Source organism: Copadichromis virginalis, linkage group LG19 (genome assembly GCF_057382275.1).
Source record: "Copadichromis virginalis isolate Kocher_CV1m ecotype Utaka linkage group LG19, C_Virginalis_male_GT1.1, whole genome shotgun sequence".
NCBI classification, from domain to species: Eukaryota; Metazoa; Chordata; class Actinopteri; order Cichliformes; family Cichlidae; genus Copadichromis; species Copadichromis virginalis.
This window is the reverse complement of record NC_140636.1, coordinates 30844375-30867782: the sequence shown is the minus strand read 5'-3', so window position 1 is coordinate 30867782 and position 23408 is coordinate 30844375. Positions and strand designations below refer to the sequence as shown.

At 39.1% G+C, this 23408-nt stretch overlaps 4 protein-coding genes across 4 annotated transcripts; all 4 read right to left on the bottom strand.

Annotated features, from left to right (window-relative positions):
• Window positions 1-1593: 1593 nt before the first annotated feature.
• LOC146686462 (microtubule-associated protein RP/EB family member 3-like) lies at window positions 1594-3789 on the bottom strand. Its single transcript, XM_085440981.1, has 3 exons — window positions 3664-3789; window positions 2771-2923; window positions 1594-1659 (listed from the first exon to the last, which is right to left on the bottom strand). The coding sequence occupies exons 1-3, from the start codon at window positions 3787-3789 to the stop codon at window positions 1594-1596; spliced, it is 345 nt and encodes a 114-aa protein (XP_085297107.1).
• Window positions 3790-7173: 3384 nt separating this feature from the next.
• Window positions 7174-8812, bottom strand: LOC146686461 (antimicrobial peptide NK-lysin-like). Its single transcript, XM_085441327.1, has 5 exons — window positions 8710-8812; window positions 8518-8603; window positions 7879-7956; window positions 7645-7799; window positions 7174-7456 (listed from the first exon to the last, which is right to left on the bottom strand). Exons 1-5 carry the CDS (start codon window positions 8756-8758, stop codon window positions 7384-7386), a joined length of 441 nt encoding a protein of 146 aa, XP_085297453.1. The 5' UTR covers window positions 8759-8812; the 3' UTR covers window positions 7174-7383.
• A 988-nt stretch (window positions 8813-9800) lies between these two features.
• gnly (granulysin) lies at window positions 9801-12324 on the bottom strand. The gene is made up of 4 exons (XM_085441705.1): window positions 12282-12324; window positions 12113-12207; window positions 11923-12015; window positions 9801-10082 (listed from the first exon to the last, which is right to left on the bottom strand). The coding sequence occupies exons 1-4, from the start codon at window positions 12322-12324 to the stop codon at window positions 9903-9905; spliced, it is 411 nt and encodes a 136-aa protein (XP_085297831.1). The 3' UTR covers window positions 9801-9902.
• Window positions 12325-19728: 7404 nt separating this feature from the next.
• On the bottom strand, window positions 19729-23145 carry LOC146686459 (antimicrobial peptide NK-lysin-like). Its single transcript, XM_085442627.1, has 5 exons — window positions 23070-23145; window positions 22882-22958; window positions 22056-22133; window positions 21822-21976; window positions 19729-20015 (listed from the first exon to the last, which is right to left on the bottom strand). Exons 1-5 carry the CDS (start codon window positions 23116-23118, stop codon window positions 19943-19945), a joined length of 432 nt encoding a protein of 143 aa, XP_085298753.1. The 5' UTR covers window positions 23119-23145; the 3' UTR covers window positions 19729-19942.
• Window positions 23146-23408: the final 263 nt, after the last annotated feature.

Here is a 23408-nt window from a genome sequence, read left to right as displayed (position 1 = left end):
GGTGTTGTACATCTGCCGACAAACTAAAATAAAGGCTCCACATAATGAATGGGGCATATCAGATTCACACAATGATGGCAATTCCTTGTCGAGCAGCCTCTGGGTTAACTGTACGATGATATGAGCAGCAAAGGTTCTGCAGACAAGGGTGAAAAAAGACAAAGATGTTTATTATAGATCCACAGCATGAGATTTTTAGATTGTAAGTATAGCAATCTCAATTTGTGGCTTTAAATGCCTACACTGGAGGTTTTTAATAAGACCTGAAACTAGCAACTAATAAAACGAATAAAGTCATTGTTTAAAGTGTTTGCTGAGGCAATGGAACAACTCAGCAGTGTACACATCTGACTTACAGCTATTCACAAACCAGCAGCACCCTCATGTTCTGCTCTCGGTGCAGAATAAGCAGGATTTGCTATGCAAATTTAACTCTGTACTAAAATCTTCCAGCTAAGTTAGGAAAATGTCATTTATTCATTACTATCAAGAAAGACAAAACGACGCTGCGAATTTAATCACAACATCTCACCTCTCACTGTGGGCTGCGACGAGATTCTTCTCAAATAAGAAGAGCGCTAATCCTCTGTCTGTGTTTGCAATACGAGCCAGAATATCTGCAATGAGACTCAGGGTTGCTGCAGGAGACTTTAACTCAGCCTGCAAAGCACAGAAAATAAACACACAAAATTACCAAGTGCTTCAGGAAAATTGGCACCTGCACAGATACTCAACACTGAAATAACACTTTTATCTTTCACAATAATGGAACTGAAGAAAAAACTACTACATTTCATAACCAAAGCCTCTGTAATTCCATTTTCTGGAAGGCTGAACGATGACAAGTCCTTACGCAGAGGATAGTTATGTTACTCTTAAGATGAGGAGTCTACATTTGAAAATTGTATGTTTTGATGAATTTTCTAAAAATTATTGCACTAAAAATGTAAAAGGAAAGTAGTTTACATGCCATTTAAGCACCGGCACCGTTTCAAAAGTACCGGTTTGGTACTGGTATTGGATAAAACCTAAACGATACCCATCCCTATTTAGCAAACATGTGCTGGGCCTGACTGTTGTGTGTGTGATGTGATCAGTATGCTGCTGATTTGCATAAGCAAAAATGATGTAAATAGAAAACGCTGCTCCTAATGAATAAAAAACAGGAAATACAAGAAACTATGTGGTCTCTGAGTAGTATACTTAACAGCCACGGTGTGACTGATCCTGCACAGGTCCTTCATCCCGACAGCAGTCAGGCTGTACCACACCCAGACAGGAGAAGTACTGTTTAAAAATGCATGTACATTGTTATTGCGCTTTATGCACATATAAAAAAGTAAAATCTAGGTGTATTTTACTGTATATAGTAACCATGTGTGCATAGTACAGTATTTTTGCTATTTTTTTTTCTATTTTTGTTTTTTTCTATTATGTATCTTATTTACCTTTTCTTCCTGTCCCTTGTGCTGCTGTAACAAGGAAATTTCTCCAGTGTGGGATTAAATAAAGTCTATATCTCTGTAAAAACACGGCAGCAGACAGCACACAGTGATGAGGTCTGTTACTTTTCTTGAAACTCATAGCTTTATTTCACCCCTCCTGTACTCCTCGTGCTCCTTCATCAATTTCATCATCTTCTGGTGGTGCAAATCCCTCCTGGAAAAGATAAGATCAGTGTTCACTCAGATGTCTCTGTACCTCACTGAGGTGGTTTATTGCTTTACTGACAGGCTGATTTCTAATTTTGTGGTAATCTAACCAGATTTAGGTAAAGGCTGCAAAATGCTGTGATGGATTACAGAAAGGAGTAAAACGCAGCCATATTGAAGAATAATCATGAGATACGTACAGCAGGTTCTCAGTAACAGCTGGAATATGGGATTTTCCTCGTAATATTACAAACACACTTTAAATAAATGTATAATTCATTCTTGACTCTTTCTGACATGGGTCTTGTACCATGGAAAGGACAACCATCACCCACCTCCACTCCCTCGCTGGTCTCCACTCATAATGCACCTAACAAAGAGTACCAGAGTACTCTTGAGTTTGTCTCAGCACCTCACCCCTCCTGCCTCACACTTGCTAACTTTGGGGAGTGCTTGAAAAGCACTCACAGAGAACACAGAAGGTCTGTGATTTTATGCATCTTGTGGTTTAATTAGAGCCATTTTTGGAAGCAGTGACAAGCTGTCCTCTCTTTTGCTCTTGTGTCTTACTATTATTATGTCATAGAAGCAGCTGTAGTTTCAGATGTGTCAAAGGTCTATGCTCAGCCACTGTTAGCATCGTACCACATGCCTGAATCCAAAAGAACCGTGTCACAGTGATCAAACAAGGTAAACAAACTGGACTTTGCTCATGGCTACGATCAGCCTAAAATGTTTAAAATTCCACAATCAGGAATTCAAGGAATTATAATTGGCTCATTACCTGAAAACATGTGCATGACTGCAAGGAGTGTGGAGCATGTAACTCTGAACGCAGGCAGGTGAACATTTGGCTATTCAAATGTTCACCAACCTGCAGATGACATAAATATGTGATGCCTTCGGTAAAGTCAGGGGATAAGGAATTAATCTGAATACTGTGGGAAATAAATGTTCTAACAACCAATAAACATATCGTCTGATTTCTTGTAATATCTCAAGATATTTTATGAAAGCCTGAGACCAGTCCACACCCCCCCCCCCCCCACCCCCACCCCCAAATTACTGGTCTGTGCTGTAATTGCTGAATGTAAGTAAACACTTTGGCCTGTATTTACCTCTGTAGCATACAGGATGTCCATGACTTTACTTTTGCTCAAAACTGGGTTGTTTTCGTTCTCCTGGCAGATGAGTTCAATTTCTCTCAGCTTCCCAAAGTAGAAGTCCCTCTCCTTCTCCAGCTCGTCTACGGTCACCTTCAAATCGAGCAACTATGACCAGAAACAACCGTGGAAAAAAAACGATGAGGGAGGCAGCTGAAACAACAATGTTGTTCAACAATAAAAACAAAGAAACAGAAGACACAAAAGAGAAGAAATGATATCATAACATGCTCACAAAGCTGCAGCGTTTTAAGGAAAAAAGCTACATATAAATTTTGTGTACTAATGTCCACAGTCAACTAACAGGATGTGAAGATTTCTTGAGCTGGTCACATCAGACCTTTTCAATGTTTTCAGCCTGACTTGTGTGACTCAGAAAAACATTCCAAAGTTAAATTGTTGTAACACTCTTACATTTTTCCCACCGACACAGTCCTGGTACAGAAACAAGGAACCAGCTCCAAGACTGGTTCCACTGCCACCTTTTTGTGCTGCCAAAAAGGTGGCAGCACAAACTTTCTATGTCCAAAGTTGAAACTATTGACGTGTGTAGCTATGAGAGGGAAACTGCAGAGCGACTTAAGAGATTTCCAACCAAAAGTACTCCTGGGTCTGTTAATGACTCTGTGTCACAGAGCAGATCAGCAGAACTGTGGCCTGGTTCTTAAAGAGTAGTAATCAGAATCCAGCACCAGTACTCACACTGAAAAAAGAAATCTGGGAAGCTTCCAAACCACTACCAACTTCATTAATGCTGAAGGGTTTGAGTAATTATGCAGTTTTGATGTGAGAGCTGGACAGGACCTCCGTTACAGGGTTTTCTTGAAAAGTTATCAGGGCAGCGGTACCTGCTGGTTGAGCTCTATGAGCGCAGTGATTCCTCCATTACGTGTCACAAGAGGGTTCCTGCGGATTGATGCTATCTGCCTCTGTGGGGTGGGGACATTCTTTGGTGCTGTCGGAGATGTTCTCATGGGGCCTATATGAAAGAAGCACATGTTTACATATCTATACATCTATTTAGTTTGTCAGCCCCTAAGTATGTCTGAGTATTTAGAGCAAAATCCTTCTTGATGTAAGTTTACTAATCAGGAGCTATTTATCTTGTTTGCTAATTTTGGTAAAAAGTACAATAAGATCCTTTTAATTCCCCAGAAAGTTACATTTTTACAAAACATCACATCTCTTAATGGCTCAATCCAGAGTGGTGTTTGTTCAGTAAATCTCATGAGAGCATTGAACACATACCATGCTAATTCACAATATTGACTGAGTAAATCAAAGAAAAGGAAACAGTAAACTTTTTTATTATAGCGTGTAGACACCACAAACTGCCATGAAACTATATTCTGCATGCATCGGTGAAACAGCATGACTGGTTAATGTGTTTCCTGTTTCACCTGGTAATTGGTTCTTTGTGGGCAGGGCTGGGACATAATCCTCCCATTTGTATTCAGGATACTTTAAAGGCCACATGATGTTCCACTTTGAGGTATATTACTGTCAGTTAGTACGTCTCTGTTTTTAATGCTGTGACTCACTACAAAATACCAAAACTCAGAGAACACGGGCTGCGCAGCTCTGATGTTTAACAGCTTTGAATCAGAACTCAAGTCCATACACTCACCTGCCACTTCATTAGGTATACCAGTTCAACTGCTCATTAAGTTCCAGAAGAATAAAACTCAGGTAATCACTGGACCAGTTTGAAACCCTTTATTGCCAGTTTATAGACATGAATAGGAAGAGAGGGGGAAAACCCCCATTATTCATAGCTTGACTGAGGGAACACTCAGAAACTGATTGTCACAACTAGGGTTGCCAACCGTCCAGTATTTAGAAACAAAAGTACACGTCCCGTATTGAGCTAATAAGGGACGCACTTTGTCCCGTAATACAGTGAGAATCAAAAGTAGTCTATAAATGTTTATGGAATTAATGCTTTGTTTGAAAACATAATTCCCAGCCCCTCTCCTGCTTTGTGACCAATGAGCTGACAGAACACTTATGACAATTCGAGTATGACAATTCAGATTACCGCTCATCTCATTGGTCGAGGAAAGGTCGCTTGCGGAGAAAATACCAGAAGACAACAGATGACCACAACAAGAAGCATGGCCAACAGGGAAACAAACGCCAACACTGCGGTGCAAGTCTCGGACGACAGTACACCTAAAGCTGGGCAGGCACTGCGATTTTTTCTGTCATGTGCTCTGGACTGTGCTGATGTGTGAAAGGAGGACGTGGAAAACAGCTTATTATAAGTCTTTTAATCCACTCTTACTAATTAAGCAAGAGTCAGAAGTGAAGAAAACACCATAGAGCCTTGTTATGGCAGAGGTTTCTTCCTGTTAAAAGTGAGTTTTTCCTTCCCAAAGTGCTTGCTCATGTGATTGTTGGATCTACCTTACAATATAAAGCACCTTAAGGTGACTGTTGTTGTGATTTGGTGCTGTATAAGTAAATTGAATTGAACTATGGAGGCATAATTCTACAAAATCCACCATGAAATAACATTATATGGTGTTTATTCACTCCTTTGTTTATTCACCCAATAAACAGAGGTTAAGGCATTTTCTTTTTTAGTTGCTTGTCTGTTGTGGCTTTGGTGACTTAAATGCAAGGGGGTGGGAGATGTGCGTCCATGATGATGATGATGGTTCTCCATTCTTTGTTTCTGTCTTACAGACAGTGATTCATAAGCATTTATGATTAGCGTCAATACTCCCAGTACTACTGCTTTGATAAGTGTTCATGACACAGATGTTACCACTAACCTTTCAAATGTTCTGAAAAATGCACAGTGTTTGTGAAATAATTGAAGTCCTTCTTTGTGCACCTGACAGATTTGTATGTGAGCTAATGCATTGATCCCCTCACCTCATTTGCTGAATCTTCGATCAGGAGCCTTCAGCTGCTGAGGGATGCTGGCATCAGGAAGAGAGAACCATGCAGCAGTGTAATATACAGGAAGAGCTGATTGGATCACACCAAGTGCAGCTCTGTCACAGGCGGTAGAATTAAGTATTTTTTCTTAAATTTTCTTTGACTTATGAGTTGCCTGTTTGCTTAGTGTTGTGTTGAGTATTATTTATTTGATGTAACTTTCAAATCAAACTGATTTAATCTTTGATTTTCATCAAATGACCATTTGACCTTGACCTTCATGGTTAGAGCCCAAGGTCAAAGTTGATCTTGAAAATGTTTTTTTTTTCAAGAAACCACATTGATAATGTATCATATGAAAGGGCGTGGAGAGACTTCTTAATTTTTTTTAATATGATACCTTATTACATCACAATAACGCCGTAATGCTTCACAAAATCACCCACTGAGTGAATATATCTGAAAATCTTAAGTTTTTATAGTTTATAGAAGCCAAAGATTTCAGCCAATTCAGCTCCAATCACATGGATAAAGAAAAGAAAATAGTAATAATCCTTTGAGGTCACAGATCAAAGGTCAGTTGCTATAAAAGCAGGCTGATACCAGCATGTTCTAATAAATACATCGTACAACATCAAAGTTTTAGTATAGCCCTTGGCCCTCAGGGGGGCGTTGTCGTCTCAGAGTGCTCTTGTTCTTTGTGTGTTAGGTCACCTTTTTTTTGTTTAGCAGTTAGCTTGCAGTTATGCAAAGTTGCTTATTTGGCTTGAGTTTAGTTATGTTCATTTGCCCTCTTTTGCCCTGTATTGTGAGCTCATTTTGTATATTTTTGTGTGTTTTAGGATAAATAAACCCCTCTTCTCTCAAAGTCCTCACTTTGTCCTCATATCTAACCAGCTCGATCCACAGAGTTTTTGTAAAACTGGCCCCCAGACTTGTGCTTCAGATCTGTGGCCTCGGCAGTGTCTAAAAAACAGCTTAAAGCTCATCTCCTTAGACTTGCATTTGGTTAGTGTGGGTTTTTTTTTTTAGGGGAGGGGTGCTTTTGAAAAGTGCTCATTTTAATTACTTACATGAGTACTTCTTTGATTTTCTTTGGCAAATTTATGACTCTAAAATGTGAGGCATAAATGCCAAATATTATGCTTCGTGAAACCCTCCACCCACTCATGCAGCCAGTCCAATGTATTTTAAAACCTTACCCTTACTCCACATAGAAAAAGCTGCTTTAATGTTGTTGCTTTTAATATTTCACTCTGAGAACAGGAAAAAGCGTGGTTTGAGTCATTAAACAATTCTAAGAAGTGTCACCACAAGAACCACAAGACCCTTACATGTATGAGTTGACTTGAAAAAGCTGGGGGTGCTTCTGCTTTGTAGTCGCAATGCTGACATTCATATCCCTGATCAGAGCATCTACTTTGAAATTGAGGTTTTATTAAGGTTTGGTGAAATGCAACAGTAAAACAGAGTGAGCTTAATCATTTCAGCTGTTTATTTGTGTTAGCTGTGCACAGATACAGACAGAAGAATAAAAAAAAAAACATTGCATTGCAAAGGAAATAAAGGTAAGTTAATGCAGATTGGAAACAAAGCTGAAGTCAAAAGTAATGATTACTTGAGCTAAGTCTTCTCAGTCATTACTGCGATTTTTTTTTCAATGTTTATTCATACATCTAAAGTTAGTCATGCTCATTAACGTCAATAAGTGGAGCTCCATTCTCTGCATAAAAGAGCAGCTCCAACTCCTTTGACCTAAAGAGAGAAAAAAATAATTGTGGTGTAAAATCAGGGTTGCAGTATCATCGGTGTCATTGTAGTATTAAGGCATGTTTGCATGCTGAATTTGGTCTCAGTCTCAAACTTAACATCTAAAGTTAAAGTCGCTGCAAAGTGAATCATCTGACAAATGAAAGCATTTCGATGAACCCCTGGGAACTTACTTGCATGCTCCCATGTTGACACAGATGGTCCTCACATCATCAGTTGTTGTGAGTTCCTCAATTAATTCTCCAAGGTGGACCTTCACAAATTTGCGGCAGAGTGATTTTAAGAGTCCAATACCATCGCAGACAGAGAGCAACTTTGACTTCAGGCTCTGTGAAAGAGAAACTTGTATTACTGCTCTGACTGAATAATGCCGTTAATTGTTGCTGGTACTCTATGAGACATTTTACCTCTGCAGTGGCGTTTGGTCCTGCAAGTTTCTTCACCTTGTTTAAAATCCACTTGCAAGCCCAGCACTTTCCTGGAAGCTGCAAATATAAGACACACCCATGCATGTTAGGTGTATTGGTGACTCTAATCAATAAGCTGTAGATGTGCGAGCGAATGGTCGTGTGTGTCTATGTGCCATCCCTGTGAGTGGCTACCCGATCACAGCGTACCCTCTTAATCTTACCCAGTATTAGCTGGGATAGTCTCCAGCCCCAGTGCAAAACTTGTTTGATAAGTCATTCAGGGAATTTATCCTACTTAGAGACATGTTTCAGTATATTCCGTGGATACACTGGTATACTCATTTCTTTGGCAAGCTCGTTAAATACCATGCAATGTTATGGTTTTGTTGGACTTAGTGTGTGGTTAACCTCAAAATATCAGCATGGTTGGGGTTTCAGAAGTCAGATATGTTCCCACATTGTGTTACAAATGAACAAAATTCATTTGTTTTTCTCATTTCTAATCCAATGATTGTTGTTGGCATAGAAATTAATTTGACATGAAAAAGCTTTTCACAAAGACTGCAAAGTGTGACTCCTGATATCTAAAGGTGGACTGATAAAGTGTAACCTAAGTTCTTTAATATTAACACTAACCCCACTTGCCCCCATCGAAATTCCCACGTCCACGTCCTCTTCATCATCGATGCTGACCTCTACGGTCCGTCCATGGACAGCACGGACTGCGATTCAAACAAACAGAAATACTTAATCACACTTTAAATCATAAAGAGAAGATTTGGCAGTTTCATACAGATTCTCATGCAAACCAATTTTTTCGTTACACACCTGAAAATGTTGCCACGAGGCACAGAAAGAGGAGGGAAGACGTTTCCATCGCAGCCACTGAGAGATAATGCTAGTATCTGTAGTTATGGCTGCTTTTAAACAGTTAAAGGTGCATGGGCTCTACACACACCTCATTGCAAGGCGTAAAATTCAAACCACATGTGAGAACACATTTTGCGTGGTTTGGGTGCCACGCTGTGAGAAAGTCACGCACCACCTCGCCCACCCACTAAAGAACAATTAGTGTGTTGTCCACATTTAGAACACAGTGATCCTTTTATGGCTTAAGGCTGTCACAGTGTCCCTGCCTCATTGTTAACACCCCTGAAAATCAATGACTGTATCATGCTATAAATTTATGTGTAAATCTTATTCTAAACCTTTAATATGCAGTTTATTGATCCACAAATATGTATTTCAGTTTTGTGGTCATATATAAACAAAAACCAACACTGATTTTGGACAGAGGTAATTGTAACTGTGCAGGCCTATTTTCTCAACCTGCCTATAAGTTAATAACTTCCTGGAAGGCAATGTGCGACCTTATAAGGGTCCAGTGAGGCGACTCAGTTTTGAAAATAGACTTTCACATTTCTGTCAGAGATCAGAGGTGAGAGAGAACTCTTAAAGTCAGAAGCTCAAAGAATTGCAGCATTTGCAGTACACAGGTTTACTAGCTGCTAATTCAAGCTCACTAGCTGCTTACTGATAGTAATAAGAGTAAAATCTGCACACCTCATTGCTTCTGTGCAACAGAGGTTTTGGAGAAGACAAGGCAACTTCCCAATGGAACCTGTGTGGATTAATTATATGTCAGACGTGAAATTATTATGTAGTTTTATTTGTTGCAAGTAAACAGGACACATTATGAGTAAAATAAGACTTTCTAATTCTAATCAATAGAGTCAATTGCTTTGTTAATAGCTTAGTAGTTACAGAAGACGGTCATGCTTTATGGTGATGACTAATTAGGCAATATGTTTCCAGTATGCACACTCAAAAGCAACTATTTTAATTTTCATCTAGTCTATAGTTGACAGAATATGAGTCTCATAATACGTATATGTATAAGAAAACCAATGACATCACAGTAAAAATATGTTTTTTTATTGGGAGGGAAAAAGCAAGAAAACATGAACACAGGCTTGTGTTATTAACACAAACAGTTGAAGCATCACAAGTTCTTCAGAACTTTATAAAAAGGTGGCCTTGCAGAGTTTCAGATTAGTGCAGATGGTCTTGGCAGACTTGCCGTTGGTCAAGGCGTCAATCAACTTGTTTTTTACTGTTTTCAAGATCTTTCTGCAGGCCGACTTTAGGAAATTGAATTTCAGTTTATTACAGGCACCATCCAACGGCCTCCTGATTTTGTCCTTCAAGTAAAAATATGTGAAAACAGTAAACAAGCAGCTTCAGTATAGGTTTCTTAAAGGTTAAATTAAAATAGCTTTAAATTATGTGTCCAACACTGAGACTATAGACGAAAAAAGTATGACAAAAACAGCAAATGCACAGCATTAATAAAACTTGACAATAATGTCTCTGCTGGCTTGTGGCATATATGTACAAAGCTACAGATGCGTCAAAAAATATTTGCCCCCTTCCCTTTTCTAGATTTTTGCATATTTGTCACACTTACATGTTTCAGATCATCAAACAAAGTTTTACATTAGACAACGAGAACCCAAGTAAATACAAAATGCAGTTTTTAAATGATGATTTCATTAATTTAGGGGAAACAGCTGTCCAAACCTACCAGGTCCTGTGTGAAAAAATGATTTCCACTCTTGTTAAGTTATGATTTAATTGATTAACCACATTTTTGGAAAGCTGACTTCAATTTCATTAACCCCGCCCAGGCCTCATTACTGCCAGAAATCCTTACAGTAAGCTAAGAAAAAGTGTCAAAAGCAACACATCATGCAACGATGTAAAAGAATCAGCTCATTGACCTCTTTCAGTCTGAAAAGGGTTTCTAAGGCTTTGGGATTCCAATGAACTACAGGGAAAACCATTATCCACAAATGGAGAAAACCTGGAACAGCGGTGAACCTTCCCAGCCTACCAAAATTCCTCCAAAAGCACAGTACTGACTCCTCCAGGAGGTCACTAAGGAGCCCAGAAAACTTCAAAGGAAGTGTCGGCCTCACTTACCGTAGTTAAGGTCAGAGTTCATTATTCAATAATAAGAAAGACACAGGGCAAAACTGAGACCCATGCGCGAGTTCCAAGGTGAAAATCACTGCTGAGCAAAAAGATTACAAAAGCTCACCTCACATATTCCAAAAAACATCTTTATGATCAGTGGGCCCACTGACAAGATAAAAGCGGAACTTTTGAGAAGTCAGAGTCCCATTAAATCTGGCATGAAACTAACACACTATTTCATAAAAAGGCCATCATGGTCAAATACGGTGGCGGTGATATGACGGTCTGGGGCTGTGTTGCTGTTACAGGACCTGGACAGCTTATTGTAACTAATAGACCGATAAAGTCTTCTCTCTACCAAAAAAAACCCGAAGGCGAATGTTTTAGTTCATGCCCCAAAGCTCAAGTGCACATGGTTTATGTGGCAGGATGGTCATTCAAAATTCAACAACAAGTTCACCTCTGAATGACTCAAAAAACAAAACAAAAAAACACCCCAAAAAGCAAAATGAAGGTTTTGAAGTGGTCTAGTCAAAGTCTAAACCCATCAAATGCTTTAGCAGGACCTTAAAGAGGACATGAAATGCTAACACATAAAGGCTAATTTACACCACTATGCCCTGTTTTGAAAAACGGACATAGATACAACTGTCTGTGAAGCAGCTAATAGACTTACATTTGTTTATGTTAGCTAACTAGTGACAGAATCCATAACTATAGGAGGAAAAGAGACAATAAAACTTAAAAAAATCAGTTTAAGGGGATCACATTTGTGCTGCCCCTGACTGCACTGTATATAACTTCCTATTATCTAAAAATCCCCTCCCAAATGTCAAACCCCAGAGGGCTATTTCTGTGTCAGTGTCACATTTATGTGCTGAAGAAGACTTTTCTACACATTTAAATAATTTCCTATACCCTACCACTTCAATCCAATAACAGCTTGATATGCTGGTATTTTATTGGCAGCACTGTCAGGTTCTTTATGTGGAATTTCTGAAAAATTACAAGAAATTCTGAGAGGTTATTACAGCAGTACTGTTCACCATATATTACAGTCATTACCTTTGATTTATCACTTCCAATCTGCTTCTGCACTCTGGACACAATAGTCATGCAAGTACGGCAGGAGCCTGGAAAAACTTCATCCCACAGAATCTGAGATAAAAGTTTTGGTAAAAAGTTTTCAATTTGCACAAAATAACAAAATAAGCTTCTCTACAAGGGAAACTTTGTCAAATTTTAGCTTTCTCACCTCCACTTTGTTGTGGTCACCTTTCTTTTTTTCATGCTGTGGAAAATGCTCCTCCTTAGTTTGGTCCTTCAGAGTCTTCAACGACGCAACAAAAGCTAAGAAATAAAGCATGCTTTAGAAAAGTAGTTCAGTTATCTTAAAGGTGGAGTAAATATTGCTACTTTTTTACTTGTGGAGAGCAGGAGAAGGCCGATGGTGATGGCAGGACTCATGGTTTTCCACGCTGTCAGATTTGTGCTGTTTTCTGGGCCTTTTATACTTCTCTGCGGCTTATTCAGTTTACTTCTCAAAAAAAAATCAGCACTTATTTTACCACATAGTGACCCTTAAACAGCATTTTTAAAATTTGCAGAATAAAGTGTTTTTTAAACAGCATTAACTGTCAGGTGAAATACAACCCCAACTCTAACAAGGTTGGGATTCTGTGAAAAAAGGAAATCAAAAGAGAATTCATTGATTTGCACATCTAGTAAATAAAATAATTTGCATTGTAAAACATAAAAAACATACCAAATGTTTAAACTGATACATTGTAACCTTTCGAGTAAAATATTGGTTCATGTTGAATTTGATTTCAGCCACATATCTTAAACAAGTTAGGACAGGGGCAAAAAAAAAGCTGGAAAAGTAAGCGGTTCTCAAAGGAAACAGCTGGAAGAACATTTTGCAAATGATTAAACCAGCTGGCTTTATTTAGTATAAAAAAGCGTGTCACGGAGAGGCAAAGGTTTTACAAGTAAAGATGGGCCAAGGTTCACTGATCTGCAAAAAAACCCTGCGAAGTGTGGAATAATTTACAAACAATATTCTTGAGGTTGTCTTGAAAGCTTCCTGAAAACCTTCAGTTGATTCAAAATCCTGCAGTGAGAATACTGACAGGGACTAGAAAGAGAGAGGCATATCATCACTGATCAGGCACAATTATATGAGCACTGACAAAAAAGAAGTTTAGAATTATTTTACGGGGAAAGTGTTTTTTTTTTTGTCCTCAGAGTTGATGTTAGGAGCATAAAAAAATATAAGAGCAAGCGTAAGGATTTAAGCAAGTATGACAAGGGTCAAATTGTGATACTGGCTGTAGCTCAGGTGGTAGAGCAGGTCACCTGGACAAGATACTAACTGCATGTTTATTTCTGATTTATCCATAGTAGTATGAATGTGTGTGAATGTTAGTCATAGGAGGCCCTAAAGTGGCTCAAATTCCCAAAAAGGTCAGTGCTTGCTGTAGTTATGGATGAGGGTCGCCTGGTCTACTGAATCTTTTCATTTACATCACATGGATGGCTGGGTGTATGTGCGTAGCTTCCCTGGGGAACATGAGCACCAGGATCTACTTTTGTGTGCTGTGGTTATTTATGCTCCCCTGGTTTGACTTGCACCTTATCGTGGGTGCGCATGAAGAGGTGAAAAACATGCACAAATTTGATAGCTCTTCTTACATTTCTTGTCTTGGCAGCCCATTCTCCCACTGGTAAGTTGCAGCTTTGAGCTAATGTTAAAAGCATATAAGTGCATGGTCTAGCAGCTCCTTTATTTTATGTTTTTAATCAATGCAAAATGTAAAATGCAATGTAAAAATAAAGGAAAAATAGCTTCTTAATGATGTGAACCGCATCTCTGTCTGATAACTTGTTCTTAGTGACTGGTATATTTTTGAAGTAAATATTGCAAGGGCAGTGTTATCAGATTTTACTTCAGATCTACATTTTAAAGATCTTACCGGCCCTCTCCACCACCACTATGCTTTTTGTGGCTCTCACACCACAAGTTTTCACATTTTGACCACGTGTATATTTTGAGGTTCCGTCAATATTCGTATCTGTATGTGTTTTTGTGTGAGAATATGTGCAAAATGGTGCAATGTGAAAGAATTGTGCAGGCACCTTTTCTCATTTTACCTGTAAGTTAGTAACGTCCTGACATTATAATGGCAATCTCAATCCCCACACTACAGGGCTGTTGGGCCTCTCACACCGCATGCCAATTTTGATATTTTGCCAAATGTATGGTTTGAGTCTTCCATTGTGTATTTCAATTTTGAAGATATATTTGCTAGTGAGCTTTCTATAGTTTTAACAGCTGAAAAGGAAACGCAGACCAACACCTTCTTGCTTCGAACGCTTACGTGTTGTACATTCTCGCTTTCAAGAGCACAGTCAGCAACATTGTAAAAAGAAAAAAAATGCTGCTGACAGTTGCTGACATGTGTCATAGAGTATAGAGAGTATGTGTGAAAGTTCACAATCTGACAGAATTGCAAAATTGAAAAACAACTTAAAAATGGACATACCTGCATGAAATCCTATCATGTTCTTCTAAAACTGCAAAGAGAATATGGGAATGTGTGGCAAACACCGAAAACGCAAGGTTAATGACTCTTTAGCTTTTACACACTGCTGAGCAGGTAGTGCAGAGCCTGTACAAACAGTGAGGGGGAAATTAAGCAGTCAAGTTGTGGGCCGGCAGGTGCTGTGCATGAAAATATCAGTAAAGACATGAGGTTGGTCAGGTGGGAATAAACTAAGGCTGCTTAAGGTCATCCCCTCTTGTAGGTGCTGTTATGAATCTATTTCAGCTGAAATAGAACAAGATACACCCCAGTTAGGTCACCAGTCTGTCACACATAAGCGGATGAAAATGGATTGATAAAAATATCCAAAAGGACATTCAAGATGATTCACTAAAATAAAAGTATTACCAAATGAACAGTGGTTCATTTCCAACGTCCTATTGGAGAACACATCCGTGAAAGAGTCAGTTTCACACATGCCACCACAAAGGCACCACTTACAACTGGGGAAATTTCCTGCGGGTTTTTAAAGCCAAGTTGTTCTGAGTGGCAGATAGCTTTGAAAAAATTTCATGCATGCAATGGCGAGGCTCTTCTTGAAACAAAGGAAGTGCAGAAAACAGTTTTCTTAAAGTAGATATGAAACACTGCATTTTTAAGGGCTAATTTACTCAATGGACACCTACTATAAAACACTCATAGATTTACTGTGAAGCTTTGATTTCAAGATTTGAGATTCAAAGTGTTTATTGTCATGTGTACAGAAGAAATAGCATTTCTCTGTGCAATGAAATTATTCCTTTGCTGTCCATACACAAATGCCAAGTTACTGTAGGTAAGGGTTAAAGGAACAAGATAAATAAGGATAAAAATAAGGATAAAAATTAATGAAAGATAATTAAATAAGTACAAAAATAAGTAAGTGAAGACAAGTGAGGTATGCAGATGTACAAAGGAGCTTAATGTGCAAAATGAACTTAGTGTGCAAAGTGTCCTGATGTGCAAATTGCAGCTGAGGTAGGTCAGCCGTTCAGGAGTCTGATAGCAGTGGGGAAGAAGGAGTTGTTGAGTTGTGAATTTCTGGATTGGAACAGTGCGTGTTGAGCGTGTGTGGGGTCTTTGAGGATGGAGGCAGCTCTCCTCTGGACTCTGTGATGGTATGCTCTGCAGAGAGGGCAGCGGACTCCTGGTGATCTTCTCCGCAGTCATCACTCTCTGCAGGCGTTTGCGGTCCGTAGCAGTAGTGCTGCCGTTCCATGCAGTGATGCAGCTGGTCAATGTGCTCTCCACAGTGCAGCTGTAGAAGCTGCTGAGGATCTTGGTCGACATACCAAATTTCCTCAGCCTCCTCAGGAAATGCAGCCGCTGCTGAGCCTTCTTGACCAGCTGTTTGGTGTCCAGGTGAGGTCCTCACTGAGACCCACCACAGTCGTGTCATCGGTTGCTGCACAGTTATGAGTCAGCAGAGTGAACAGCAGTGGGTTGAGCACACAGCCCTGAGGGGCTCCAGTGCTCAGTGTGGTGTGTGGTGTATACTCTGTCGCAGGGCTAAAACAGAGACTGGCAACTCATCCATACATGTGTAACCAGTATGAGGCTTTTATTGCGTTACCCTTACCCCAGATAGAAAAGGGGTGTTTTTGTTCATTTACTTTTAATATTCCCCACTGAAAACAGAAAATAGAGGTCTGACTTTCTTTACACCATTAAAAATTCTAAGAAGTGCCACCAGAAGAATCACTAAAAATGTATGTGCATGACTTGACTCAGCAAAAGCTGTGGTGCTCCTGCTTCATAGTGACAGTTCGAACATTCATATCTTTGATAACAATGGCTGCTCTGAACTTGAAGTTTCATTTAGATTTGGCAAACACAAAAAAACAGAGTCAGTGAAATGATTTAATTTGTTTATTTTTTAAGCTCTGCATAGATAGAAGAATGGAAAATGCAGCCATTGTAAAGGAAATAAAGGTAAGCTGTTTTGAAGGATAAAAGTGATGATACTTTAAAGTGTGGGAGCTAGCTCTTGTCAATTATTTTTGGAATAAAGTTTGATGGGTTTTTTTTTTCATGCATGTAAGGTCATTGAAACTCCTTAATTTTAGTGTTTGGACCTCCCTCCTTTGGATAAAAGAACAGGTCCACTTCCCTTGGCCTAAAGAGGGAAAATTGGAAAAACAGAAACACATACGTTTAAATATAATGAGTTATGATAAAAACTATATTTCATTGTTTTATTGTAATCATCATTAAAGTATCAAGGGTGTGAACCCTGATTTAAACCATATGGTTTCAGGTCAGTAAGACAAAATAGTGGGAACTTAAAGTCGCTACAAAGTGACTAATCCCAATAATCTGAAAAATGAAAGCATTTAGATGAACCACTGCGAACTTACTTGCATGCTCCCATGTTGACACAGATGGTCGTGAGTTCCTCGATCAATTCTTCCAGGTGCACCTTCACAAATTTGCGGCACAAAGATTTTAAGAGTCCAATTTCATCGCAGATAGAGAGCAACTTTGACTTCAGGCTCTGTGAAAGTAAAACTTGCATTACTGTTCTGACTGAATGATGCCGTTAACTGCTGCAGGTACTCTATGAGACATTTTACCTCTGCAGTGGCGTTTGGTCCTGCAAGTTTCTTCACCTTGTTTAAAATCCACTTGCAAGCCCAGCACTTTCCTGGAAGCTGCAAATATAAGACACACCCATGCATGTTAGGTTTATTGGTGACGTTAATTTTAGTAGTACTTTTTCCAGGTTGGAATCATTAAACAACATATATCTTTCAATTTCGGCACCATGGTGAAAAAGGCATGGATGTGAGAGTGAATGTTTCTGTGTTTCTGTCTCTGTGGCATTCACGTGATGATGATGATTGGCTGTCTGACCACAGTGTACCCTGCATCTCTGTGATGGACCAAGCAATGAAGAAAACTTAGGCACAGATTAAAGTCCAAAAAAAGGATTTTTTTATTTAACCCAAAAAACATAATTGGTTAACTCATGCAAAAAGACTCAAAATCTTGGGCACATAAAAGAGGTCAAAATAACAAAACTCTACTCAAAGTTGACACCACAACTGATAACTCAAACAAACTGACCAAGACAAAGGGGAAACTTAAATAGTGGCTGATCAGCCCACAAAAACAGGAGAAGGGGTAAAACACACAAAACCTAACTAAACCAAACATAATGAACTCCAATTCCCCCCCATGGTCCTGAGTTATGGCGTGAACCAATTTGTAGTCTTCCTTTAAAGCTCGCTCCGCCCCTTTTCTGCCTCTTGGCTCCTTAATCAAGGGACTGGAACAGCTGGAACTAAGGTAACTCAGAAAACAAAAAATTAATCATACATAACAGTGTAAACTAAAATGTGCGCACTTATTTTAGAATGCAGTGTTATGTGGATATGTGGATTAACTCTAAACCAAAACCAGTTATTTATTGTCCTGTAAATTAATTCCTATATTTAAAGAAAGAAATGTGAATGCAAGGTTACTTATAAGCCTCTACACTAACATGGTGATATTACCACTGTGTGGCTGTAAGTGCAGCCATCACAATCTCCATCCCAAGTGCAAAAGTAGTTTGATAAGTCACTGAGACAATGGACCCTACTTGCTGATACTATTATTAATATATTTATTCTTTGTTTCTCTTTCTCTTTTACTAAGTTCACTTTTAAATTCACTGTATTCACTTGTGCCAGGGATCTTTTTTTTTACTTAGGTAAACTCTGAATACTTCTACCATTACTGATCATAAGTCGTATTTTTTGTTTAGTCATGTGAGGATGAACATCACACGTGCATTGGGGACTGCAGTCTCAGATAAACTGCACACCACAGGACCCACCCTTTATCTGGTAGATTAAGATAGTTTAATAATCTGGAGTGAAAGATCAACGAAAAGTTCCTCACATGGTGAACTCCCTCACTTGTAGTCATTTCTTCTGACCTGGCTGATGCTGCCTCCCCCTCTCTCATCTCTGTCCTCATTTTTCTGAACATTTGCCTCTGATCATCTGCAGAGTGTTGCAGGGCACGAAGCATCTCTTCTTTCCACTTGCCACTCTGATGAAGCTGCTGCTGATGGGATATACAGTGCATCTTTTTCTAAATGATTATAAAACTGATCATTAATGACAGGGAATGTGGGTGTTTTTTAAGGAATAAATACGTTTTTGTCAACAGGAAAATTAGCATAATGTATTTGCATTCCTGCTCTGAAGATTCCCAAACAGCTTTCCTTGGGACTGAAAGGCTGGAGAGTGAGTGGGTCATAGTATCATTTTGTGTTTGGTGGTTAAATCTCTACAGGGGTTGCTTACTTTAATTCTCCTCGTAGTCCTAACATGCCCTGGACAGCATTGTGGGAAGTGCAGCCTCTGATGATGCAGGATAACGCACCATGTCACGAATCTCAAACTGGTTTATTAAACATGACAATGAGTTCATTGTATTGGAAGTCACAGTCATCAGATCTCAATCACACAGATAGATATGCTGCTAACATATCTGCAGCAGTCACCCCCAATATGGACCAAAATCTCTGAGAAATGTTTCCAGCACCTTGTTGAATCTCTGTCACAAAGTGTGAAGACAGTTCTGAAAGCAAGTGTGCTCCAACCTTTTACTACAGCACTATAACTAACTTCAATGAGCTGAACTGAACAGCGAGTTCTTTACTTGTTCTTACACACTGATCATTTATTAACCTGATGTTATTTTTTTTTTAAAGCTAGTTAGCTCTAAGCAAAGTAAAATGATGCTACTGTTGATGATGAGCACAGTGTGGGAATCTTTAGTTTGAGCTACACAACTTATCTACGATCGAGACTTTGCATAGAATGTGGGTTCTGTTTTTTTTCTCTGGTTAGACACTTGACCCATGATCGGTTATTTATTTTTAGTTTTTTCATGCAAAGTTATTTGCTGGCGAAATGTTCAAGAACGACACAGACAGCTCACTAAGTCATCATTTTCACTGACACATGCCACACCAAGAAGAAATAATGGTCTTTGGCTGAGGATATTAGCAGCACACACCAGCATCCTGTTATGGTGAAGCCTGATGGGCTGAATGAATTAATGAATGCTTTTCCTCTTAATATTTAAATGATCATTACATGGATTTCTTTACAGGATTAAAGGTTTCAACAAAGTCCCCCTGAAGAATTGTTTAAAATTTATGTGCATGACTTTATTGAAGTGCTGCTGCTTCATAGCGACAGTGCTGGCATTCATATCTCTGATCAGAGTGGCTACTCTGAAGTTTGGTTTGGAAAACAACAACAATAACAACAACAAAACAGAGTCAATGTGATGATTTCAGCGGTTTATTTGTGATACCAGTGCATAGATACAGATAAAGAAATTGAACGTATGGCATTGCAAAGGAAATAAAGGTAAATTGATGCCGTTTGAAAAGAAAGCAGAAGAAGAAACTAATTGGTTAATTATTGGCAAATGCGACTGGGATGACTTGTTGATTGTTTTTTCCAAAGCCGTTGTGGATTGTATTCGTGCAGATGAAGTCAGTGAAACTCCTTAACGTCAATGCGTGGAGCTCCCTTCTCTGGATAAAAAAACAGGTCCACCTCCTTTGGGCTAAAGAGAGCAAATCAAAACAAACAGAAACATTAAAAACATATAATGAGCTATTACAGATAATATTAGGGTATGTTTGCATATTGAAGCTAGCCTATGTATTTAGCATTTATCAAGTTAAAGTTGTAACAAAGTGAAGTAAACACTGCTGAGACATTTCTGAAAATGAACTGTAACCCACTTTAATATAATCTAATGTGAATTGTATTTTGCACTCATAAATAACATTGCTGTTGTTATTTTGCACGCTTCTATTTGGTGTATTGTCCCTTTATCAAATTTACCAGAGACAGCCACTCGCTGGTGGAAGTAGAGGGGGGGGGGGGGGGGAGAACGCACGAACGTACGAGCCTGTGAGTGAAGAGAGACTACCGAGCACGTTGGGAACAGATGCCTTTTTAAAATTTTTATTTTAATGTGATTGTGTCCAGCTTCGGTCCTTGTGGATAACATCTACTGTGAGTCTGAATGAGGATTTGGCCAAGTTGTGCCGCGTGGAGACCCTAGTGTTGAAAACCCGACGCTGTTAACCTGAGACTGTTGGATCAACTCACGTCCCAGAGATAAGGAAATGATTCACACTTCTGGTAGCACTTCACTTTAATCTCTGTTCCGCAAGGACTCAAGCCAACATTTGATTTTACACATGTGATCCCCAAATAGCGCGCATAAGAGTGGTCAGTTTTCCGGGTTATTTATAAAAGCTGTGCTATTTTTTTTTTTTTTTCATCCAGACGCCTTCAAATTTAAGAGCAAAATACCTTAACCTCCCCTTTCCGGCGTGAAATATCAGCGCAAAGATTAGTAGATTTCATGTCGCAAACGTTATTAAATCTGTTTGTGCACTTAGTTTTGGGAGGAGAATATTTAAATTATCTGAAATGCATATGCAACACGGTCAGCTGCAAAAGTCTTTTTCTCTAAGAAGTTCACACCTGTTGGAGGCAATCTTGTCACTGCGCTCTCTTTGAAAGTATCGACAGTAACGCTTTCATTGTAATTGTATTGGTAACCCACTGAAGTGCTACTGAACGTTCCCAACCAGTCATTCTGCAAGTGTAGCAGACAGAAGAAATCTAGATTAACCGCAAAGGAGCTGATGATGGTTAGCATGTGTTACAGGCATGGCCCTTTAAGGATGAAGCCTGATGGGAAATGTATTCGGGATGTGTGTAGCGGGACTGCCTGGTGGGTGTGTGTAGAGAGAGAGCGGAGAAGGGGAAAAAAGTAACGGTTAGCTACAGAAGAGACGAAAAGAAAATAAATAAAAGGAATATAATAACTCCCTCGACAGCCAGAGTTGTGTCGGCGATGCTCGCTGTGAGTAAACTGTTTCAGCCCACTGTACGCGGTGTTCGTGCCTTGGAGAAGAAATAAAGTTCGGTGAAGCAGTTTCCTACGCCTCCTTCGATCTTTTTGCTAGCGGAGTTGACCTGTATAGTAAGCTGTTGCCGGCTACGCGTCAGTTACGGAACCTTCAAGTAACTGCCAGAGGTTTCCGCGGATCTGGCGCGGTAACACATGACAGAAAAACCTGAACTGGACACGGAGAGATATTTATTTATTCTGGGACTTAGATGCATAGATTATTTTGCATGGATATTTCTGTGTCTTCTATTTCCCATAAACAAGCCAGCACTTCAAAATTCACGCTGGTCTGTTTTTTTTTAGGGCTCCTACTTATAAACTGCTACTTTGGTCCCATAGCTATCTCTAAAATTCTGCAATGCTGCTGAAACCATTCAGATCAACCCTGATTTAAACTATGTGGTTTCATATCAACAAGACAAAATAGTGGGAACTTACTTGCATGCTCCCGTGTTGACACAGATGGTCCTCACATCATCAGTTGTCGTGAGTTCCTCGATCAATTCTTCCAGGTGCACCTTCACAAATTTGCGGCACAAAGGTTTTAAGAGTCCAATTTCATCGCAGATAGAGAGCAACTTTGACTTCAGGCTCTGTGAAAGTAAAACTTGCATTACTGTTCTGACTGAATGATGCCGTTAACTGCTGCAGGTACTCTATCAGACATTTTACCTCTGCAGTGGCGTTTGGTCCTGCAAATTTCTTCACCTTGTTTAAAATCCACTTGCAAGCCCAGCACTTTCCTGGAAGCTGCAAATATAAGACACACCCATGCATGTTAGGGTTATTGGTGGCTCTAAATAAGACGTTAATTATAGTAGTACTTTTTCCAGGTTGGAATCATTAAACAACATATATCTTTCAATTTCGGCACCATGGTGAAAAAAAAAATCAGTTCAAAGGAATCCTTAAAAAAAAAAAAATCCCGGATATTCATGCCGAAGATGAGTGTATCCAAACCTCTGACCACAACTGTATCTGTATATTTGTGATATACTGTATGTGTACTGCTGTTTATTAATAATAATGATGTATAAAAATATAAAATACGTTTTTAATAAAGGCATGGATGTGAGAGTGAATGTTTCTCTGTGTCTCTGTGGCATTCACATGATGATGATGATTGGCTGTCTGACCAGTGTACCCTGCATCTCCATCCCAAGTGCAAAAGTAGTTTGATAAGTCACTGAGACAATGGACCCTACTTGGTGAAACTATTATTAATATATTTATTCTTTGTTTCTCTTTCTCTTTTACTAAGTTCACTTTTAAATTCACTGTATTCACTTGTGCCAGGAATCTTTTTTTTTTTTACTTAGGTAAACTCTGAATACTTCTACCATTACTGATCATAAGTCTTATTTTTTGTTTAGTCAGGTTGACTTAGAAATTAAGTTGAAATGAAAAAGTTCAGATTTTTCACTGAGACCGCGAAGTGCCACCCCTGATATTCAAAGTGCAAGCTCAGTTCTTTAAAGCGGTAACATTAACCACTTGCCCCCATCGAAACTTCGATGTCCACGTCCTCTTCATCATCGATGCTGACCTCTAAGGTCCGTCCATGGACAGCACGGACTGCGATTCAAACAAGTAGAAATGCCAAATTACAATTTAAGTCATAAAGACACATCGGTGATTTTGCAGTTTCATATCCACTCTCATGCAAACAAGTGTTAAGGTACACACCTGAAAATGCTGCCACAAGGCACAGAAGGAGGAGTGAAGATGTTTCCATCGCAGCCAGTGAGAGATGATGCCTGAGTATCTGTGGTTATAGATGCTTTTATATAGGAAAAGGTGCATGGGTTGCACATGTACATTTCTGAAATTCAAACCCAGTTACCACAGAGCAGAAAATATACACATCACCGCAACAACCTACATATTTGGATTTGTCTTTTTTAGTCAGTCAGTGCACTCCCTTATTAACATAAAAGGCAATGGCATCTTGGGGCAATATTTTATCTCTTATTTGAATATTAATGTTTATATGACCATCTTTATCGAGTTTATTTAGTTAAGTTT